This window comes from Aegilops tauschii, chromosome 7, assembly GCF_002575655.3.
Source record: "Aegilops tauschii subsp. strangulata cultivar AL8/78 chromosome 7, Aet v6.0, whole genome shotgun sequence".
Taxonomy (NCBI): Eukaryota; Viridiplantae; Streptophyta; class Magnoliopsida; order Poales; family Poaceae; genus Aegilops; species Aegilops tauschii.
In genome coordinates, this window is record NC_053041.3 from 68,190,655 (window position 1) to 68,198,694 (window position 8,040).

The 8,040-nt window shown below is 44.6% G+C and overlaps 1 protein-coding gene across 1 annotated transcript; it reads left to right on the forward strand.

Annotated features, from left to right (window-relative positions):
* Positions 1-35: 35 nt before the first annotated feature.
* LOC109775795 (uncharacterized) lies at positions 36-625 on the forward strand. Its single transcript, XM_020334492.3, has one exon. It carries the CDS (start codon positions 119-121, stop codon positions 410-412), a length of 294 nt encoding a protein of 97 aa, XP_020190081.1. The 5' UTR covers positions 36-118; the 3' UTR covers positions 413-625.
* The last annotated feature ends 7,415 nt before the right edge of the window (positions 626-8,040 follow it).

The window sequence follows — 8,040 nt, forward strand, 5'->3', positions numbered from 1 at the left end:
CGTCGCGCAGGTACGTACCCAACTCACCACCACCGCCAGTCTAGAGCGCACGAGGTAGCAACAGACTACAGAGCCTAGCATTCCACAGCGTACGAATCTACCTAGCTATACCGATCTCATGGCGTCCAGCTCGAGCGCGCCGAGGATGCCCGCCGCGGTGTGCGCCGTGCTCATCCTGCTGCTGCTGTCCGTCGCCGTCCCGTGCTGCGAGGCCGACCTCCTGCAGGTAATAGTGTCTGGCGGCCGGAGAATGCTGGCCGGTGGGAGCAATGCCGCCGCCTTGTCGCGGCAGGTGGAGACGACTGCCGCCAGTAGCACGTGGCGGGCAGCAGCTGGGAGGGCGACGGCGGCCATGCCGTACTCCGAGTCGAAGAGGTCCAGCCCCGGCGGCCCGGACCCTCAGCACCACTAATAATTAAGTAAACTCGCCTTGTAAAGTTGTCGGTTAAGGATGACGTACGCCGTAAGTTGGAATCTACAAGTCCCTCGACTTCTAGGGAATGTTAAGTTACTCAAAAATGAGTTTTGTAGTTCGTGCGTTTGCGGCATGCAAAAACAAATAAAGCGTAATATCATGCCATATATATATGGGTGACATCATACTGTTGACACCAGATTTTGGCATGGTCAAACACACAATTAAGATGGCCTCAAATGAAAAAGTCCTCAAAGCGAGAAAGTTCTGTATCGTCAAAAGAAGAAACTTTGATATTTGGCTATAGCCATCCGATCTCATCTCTAAGGCCGAAGTTGTGTTTGAAGTACTGAGATTTTGTATTCAGAACACTATTCCGCTGATTACGCCCCCAAGACGGCTTCGTATGGAACAATGATCTACACAAATTGTCTTCGTCTGGTCGAACGATCGATTTTGATATAAAAATCATCCCAATCCGAGTTCGTATGCGAGAATTAGAGCTATCGGAATGCAGCCCTGTCAGGAGGCGAAATATAGCACGCTCCACCAGACGCCATGTCTGATGGGTAGCGCGAGTGATTCGGCCCGGAAGATGACCTCGAATAGAAAAACGTTCAACACGGAAGTTGTTCGTCTCGTCGAAACGGTCAAATTAGCTTTTGGGCTCATCTTCATTCGAGGTCTTGTGGCCTATGGGACCTAAAAACCGAACTGATGTTCTAGACTTACCTAAATCCGAGTTCGGTTAATTTTGGAAAGATTTGGACGAGATTTGGAGTCCTTTTCTTGTACGGGAAGTCCATCCGCCTCTTATATACCTAATGGGTGACGGCCGATTGAACAACACACAATCGAACAAATCAATCTACTTTTTACCCTAGTTTTACATCTCTTCTTTGTTCTTTCTCGTTCTTCGTTCGTTCTTCGTTGAAGGGCAGCGATTCTCGAGGCTCTAGGGGCGGGCGAACCGACCTAGGGCAGCCCATAGCCGCCGCACGTGCAGACGGGGTCCCTCCCGGGCGCGTGGGGTTTCGGGTGCTAAAAAGCGCCCGTCGGATTGCTTGCGTACCGCGCTTCCAGATGGGTCTCCTTCAACGTGAGCTGCGGTGCATCACCCTCGGCATTGGAGGTACACGATGACGTGTTCGTGTGCGAACACATTTTTTGGCGACTCGTTGGGGATGAAAGATCAAGAATCATCATCAACCATGTCTAATCTCCCCAAGCCCTCAGAAGTTGACGCCGATAACATCATTAAGCCCCGTCTTGATGAACTATCCGAGGAACATCGACAAGCCTATGAAACGCGCAAGAAGCAACGTGAAGAGGCTTTTGAAGCGCTAAAGAAGAAGCACGAGGTGGAGGATTTGGAGGCGTTTCTTGCAAGTTTCAAGAAGGACCGTCAAGGCAACATCACTCCGATTGGGAACGTCAATTTTCCTCCCCGCATCGACGAACAAGATGTAATCACTGTGAGTAAAGTTTTTTCTCCAGAGCAAGTGGATGTGATTGAAAGTCTTGTTAGAAAGGGTAATGTGATGACGTACAATTCTTTTGTGGCAAATACTAATGCTAAGCAAAATATACCTCCATCATCTAGTGGTACTGTTGGTGTATCTGAAAACACTAGTCCAACTTTACCTACTTCATCAGCACCTACTATACAACAACAATATAGTATGCCGTTGAATTTTTAACCTAGTCAAACCAACTAGCTTATGGCTGCACCTGCATATCCTAATCCTATTATGAGTGTGCCCAATTCGGCGTCAACGCCGAATCACTTTGTCACACCACCCATAGGCGCAAGCATGTTTGGTCTTCCGCTGAATTATTGTTCGGCGCCCAGCCCACAAGTTGCACCAATAGCTAGTACTCAGGTTGCTCCCATGTCATTGAAGGAAATATGCCCTAGAGGCAATAATAAAGTTGTTATTTATATTTCCTTATATCATGATAAATGTTTATTATTCATGCTAGAATTGTATTAACCGGAAACTTAGTACATGTGTGAATACATAGACAAACAAAGTGTCACTAGTATGCCTCTACTTGACTAGCTCGTTGAATCAAAGATGGTTAAGTTTCCTAGCCATAGACATGAGTTGTCATTTGATAACGGAATCACATCATTAGAGAATGATGTGATTGACTTGACCCATTCCGTTAGCTTAGCACTTGATCGTTTAGTATGTTGCTATTGCTTTCTTCATGACTTATACATGTTCCTATGACTATGAGATTATGCAACTCCCGAATACCGGAGAAACACTTTGTGTGCTACCAAACGTCACAACGTAACTGAGTGATTATAAAGGTGCTCTACAGGTGTCTCCGATGGTACTTGTTGAGTTGGCATAGATCGAGATTAGGATTTGTCACTCCGATTGTTAGAGAGGTATCTCTGGGCCCTCTCGGTAATGCACATCACTATAAGCCTTGCAAGCAATGCAACTAATGAGTTAGTTGTGGGATGATGCATTAAGGAACGAGTAAAGAGACTTTCCGGTAACGAGATTAAGCTAGGTATTGAGATACCGATGATCGAATCTCGGGCAAGTAACATACCGATGACAAAGGGAACAACGTATGTTGTTATGCGGTTTGACCGATAAAGATCTTCGTAGAATATATAGGAACCAATATGAGCATCCAGATTCCGCTATTGGTTATTGACCGGAGACATGTCTCGGTCATGTCTACATAGTTCTCGAACCCGTAGGGTCCGCACGCTTAACGTTCGGTGACGATCGGTATTATGAGTTTATGTGTTTTGATGTACCGAAGGTAGTTCGGAGTCCCGGATGAGATCGGGGACATGACGAGGAGTCTCGAAATGGTCGAGACGTAAAGATCGATATGTTGGACGACTATATTCGGACATCGGAAAGGTTCCGAGTGGTTCGGGTATTTATCGGAGTACCGGAGAGTTACGGGAATTCGCCCGGGAGTATATGGGCCTTATTGGGCTTTAGGGGAAAGAGAGAAGGGAGGCTGTGCCCCCCCCCCCCAAGGCCTAGTCCTAATTGGACTAGGGGAAGGGGCGGCGCCCCCTCCTTCCTTCTCTTCTCTTTTCCCTTTCCTTCTCTCCTACTCCTACTACATGGAAGGGGGGGAATCCTACTCCCGGTGGGAGTAGGACTCCTCCAGGGCGCGCCATAGCTAGGCCGGCCCTCCCCCCTCCTCCACTCCTTTATATACGTGGCCAGGGGGCACCCATAGACACAACAATTGATCATTGATCTCTTAGTCGTGTGCGGTGCCCCCCTCCACCATAATCCACCTCGGTCATATCGTAGCGGTGCTTAGGCGAAGCCCTGCGTCGGTAACTTCATCAACATCGTCATCACGCCGTCGTGCTGACGAAACTCTCCCTTGAGCTCTACTGGATCGTGAGTTCGCGGGACGTCACCGAGCTGAACGTGTGCTGAACACGGAGGTGCCGTACGTTCGGTACTAAGGATCGGTCGATCGTGAAGACGTATGACTACAGCAACCGCGTTGTCATAACGCTTCCGCTTTCGGTCTACGAGGGTACGTGGACACACTCTCCCCTCTCGTTGCTATGCATCACCATGATCTTGCGTGTGCGTAGGATTTTTTTTTTGAAATTACTACGTTCCCCAACAGTGGCATCTGAGCCAGGTTTATGCGTAGATGTTATATGCACGAGTAGAACACAAGTGAGTTGTGGGCGATACAAGTCATACTGCTTACCAGCATGTCATACTTTGGTTCGGCGGTATTATTGGATGAAGCGGCCCAGACCGACATTACGCGTACGCTTACGCGAGACTGGTTCTACCGACGTGCTTTGCACACAGGTGGCTGACGGGTGTCAGTGTCTCCAACTTTAGTTGAACCGAGTGTGACTACGCCCGGTCCTTGTTGAAGGTTAAAACAACACTAACTTGACGAAATATCGTTTTGGTTTTGATGCGTAAGTAAGAACGGTTCTTGCTCAGCCCGTAGCAGCCACGTAAAACTTGCAACAACAAAGTATAGGACGTCTAACTTGTTTTTGCAGGGCATGTTGTGATGTGATATGGTCAAGGCATGATGCTATGTTTTATTGTATGAGATGATCATGTTTTGTAACGGAGTTATCGGCAACTGGCAGGAGCCATATGGTTGTCGCTTTATTGTATGCAATGCAATCGCCCTGTAATTGCTTTACTTTATCACTAAGCGGTAGCGATAGTCGTAGAAGCAATAGTTGGTGAGACGAGAACGATGCTACGATAGAGATCAAGGTATCGCGCCGGTGACGATGGTGATCATGACGGTGCTTTGGAGATGGAGATCAAAGGCACAAGATGATGATGGCCACATCATATCACTTATATTGATTGCATGTGATGTTTATCCTTTATGCATCTTATTCTGCTTTGATTGACGGTAGCATTATAAGATGATCTCTCACTAAATTTCAAGGTACAAGTGTTCTCCCTGGTCAGTATGCACCGTTGCCAAATTCGTCGTGCCGAGACACCACGTGATGATCGGGTGTGATAAGCTCAACGTTCATCTACAACGGGTGCAAGCCAGTTTTTGCACACGCAGAATACTCGGGTTAAACTTGACGAGCCTAGCATATGCAGATATGGCCTCGGAACACTGAGACCGAGCATGAATCATATAGTAGATATGATCAACATAGTGATGTTCACCATTAAAAACTACTCCATCTCACGTGATGATCGGACATGGTTTAGTTGATTTGGATCACGTGATCATTTAGATGACTAGAGGGATGTCTATCTAAGTGGGAGTTCTTAAGTAATATGATTAATTGAACTTTAATTTATCATGAACTTAGTCCTGGTAGTATTAGCATATCTATGTTGTAGATCAATAGCTCGCGTTTAGCTCCCATATTTTATTTTTGATATGTTCCTAGAGAAAACTAAGTTGAAAGATGTTAGTAGCAATGATGCGGATTGGATCCGTGATCTGAGGATTATCCTCATTGCTGCACAGAAGAATTATGTCCATGATGCATCGCTAGGTGACAAACCGATTGCAGGAGCAAATGCAGACGTTATGAACGTTTGGCAAGCTCGATATGATGACTACTTGATAGTTTAGTGCACTATGCTTTACGGCTTAGAATCGGGGCTTCAAAGATGTTTTTGAAGCGCCACGGAGCATATGAGATGTTCCAAGATTTGAAATCAGAATTTCAGACTCATGCCCATGTCGAAAGGTATGAGACCTTTGACAAGTACTTTGCCTACAAGATGGAGGAGAATAGCTCAGCTAGTGAGCATGTGCTTAGAATGTCTGAGTACTACAATCACTTGAATCAAGTGGGAGTTAATCTTTCAGATAAGATAGTGATTGACAGAGTTCTCTAGTCACTATCACCAAGTTACTAAAAACTTCGTGATGAACTATAATATGCAAGGGATAACGGAAACGATTCCCAAGCTCTTCATGATGCTGAAATCGACGAAGGTAGAAATCAAGAAAAGCATCAAGTGTTGATGGTTGACAAGACCACTAGTTTCAAGAAAAGGGCAAAGGAAAGAAGGGGAACTTCAAAAAGAATGGCAAGCAAGTTGATGCTCCCGTGAAGAAGCCCAAAGCTAGACCCAAGCCTAAAACTGAGTGCTTCTACTGCAAAGGAAATGGTCACTGGAAGTGAAACTGCCCTAGATACTTGGCGGATAAGAAGGATGACAAAGTGAACAAAGGTATATTAGATATACGTGTTATTGATGTGTACTTTACTAGTGTTTATAGCAACCCCTCGGCATTTGATACTGGTTCAGTTGCTAAGAGTAGTAACTCGAAACGGAAGTTGCAAAATAAATAGAGACTAGTTAAGGGCGAGGTGATGATGTGTGTTGGAAATGATTCCAAGGTTGATAAGATCACCATCGCACACTCCCTTTAACTTCGGGATTAGTTTTGAACCTAAATGAATGTTATTTGGTGTTTGCGTTGAGCATGAATATGATTTGATCGTGTTTATTGCAATACGGTTATTCATTTAAGTCAGAGAATAATTGTTGTTATGTTTACATGAATAATACCTTGTATGGTCATACACCCGATGAAAATGGTTTGATTGGATCTCGATCGTAGTGATACACATATTCATAATATTGAAGCCAAAAGATGCAAAGTTAATAATGATAGTGCAACTTGTTTGTGGCACTGCCATTTAGGTCATATTGGTGTAAAACGCATGAAGAAACTTCATGCTGATAGGCTTTTGGAATCATTTGATTATGAATCACTTGATGCTTGCGAACCATGCCTCATGGGCAAGATGACTAGAACGCCGTTCTTTGGAACAATGGAGCAAGCTACTAACTTATTAGAAATAATACATACTGATGTATGCAGTCCAATGAGTGTTAAGGCTCGCGGCAAGTATTGTTAGTTTCTGACCTTCACAGATGATTTGAGCAGATATGGGTATATCTACTTGATGAAACACAAGTCTGAAACATTTGAAAAGTTCAAAGAATTTCAGAGTGAAGTGGAGAATCATCGTAACAAGAAAATAAAAGTTTCTACGATATGATCGCAGAGGTAAAACATTCGAGTTAAGAGTTTGGCCTTCAGTTAAACAATGTGAAATAGTTTCACTACTCACGCCACCTGGAACACCACAGCGTAATGGTGTGTCCGAACGTCGTAACCGTACTTTATTAGATATGGTGCGATCTATGATGTCTCTTACCGATCTACCACTATCTTTTGGGGTTATGCATTAGAGACAGCTACATTCACGTTAAATAGGGCACCATCTAAATCCATGAAGATGACACCGTATGAACTGTGGTTTGGCAAGAAACCTAAGCTGTCGTTTCTTAAATTTTGGGACTGCGATGCTTATGTGAAAAAGTTTCAACATGATAAGCTCGAACCCAAATCGGAGAAGTAAATCTTCATAGGATACCCAAAAATAAACTATTGGGTACACCTTCTATCACGGATCCGAAGGCAAGATCTTTGTTGATAAGAATGGATCCTTTCTAGAGGAGTTTTCTCTCAAAAGAAGTGAGTAGGAGGAAAGTAGAACTTGATGAGGTAACCGTACCTGCTCCCTTATTGGAAAGTAGTTCATCACAGAAATTTGTTCCTGTGACTCCTACACCAATTAGTGAGGAAGCTAATGATGATGATCATATAACTTTAGATCAAGTTACTACCGAACCTCGTAGGTCAACCAGAGTGAGATCCGCACCAGAGTGGTACGGTAATCCTGTTTTGGAGGTCATGTTACTTGACCATGACGAACCTACGAACTATGAGGAAGCGATGATGAGCCCAGATTCCGCGAAATGGCTTGAGGCCATGAAATCTGAGATGGGATCCATGTATGAGAACAAAGTTTGGACTTTGGTTGACTTGCCCGATGATCGGCAAGCCATAGAAAATAAATGGATCTTCACGAAGAAGACGGACGCTGATAGTAGTGTTACTATCTACAAAGCTAGACTTGTCAAAAAAGGTTTTGACTACGATGAGATTTTCTCACTCGTAGCAATGCTTAAGTCTGTCCGAATCATGTTAGCAAATTGCCACATTTTATGAAATCTGGCAAATGGATGTCAAAACTACATTCCTTAATGGATTTCTTAAAGAAAAGTTGTATATGATGCAAC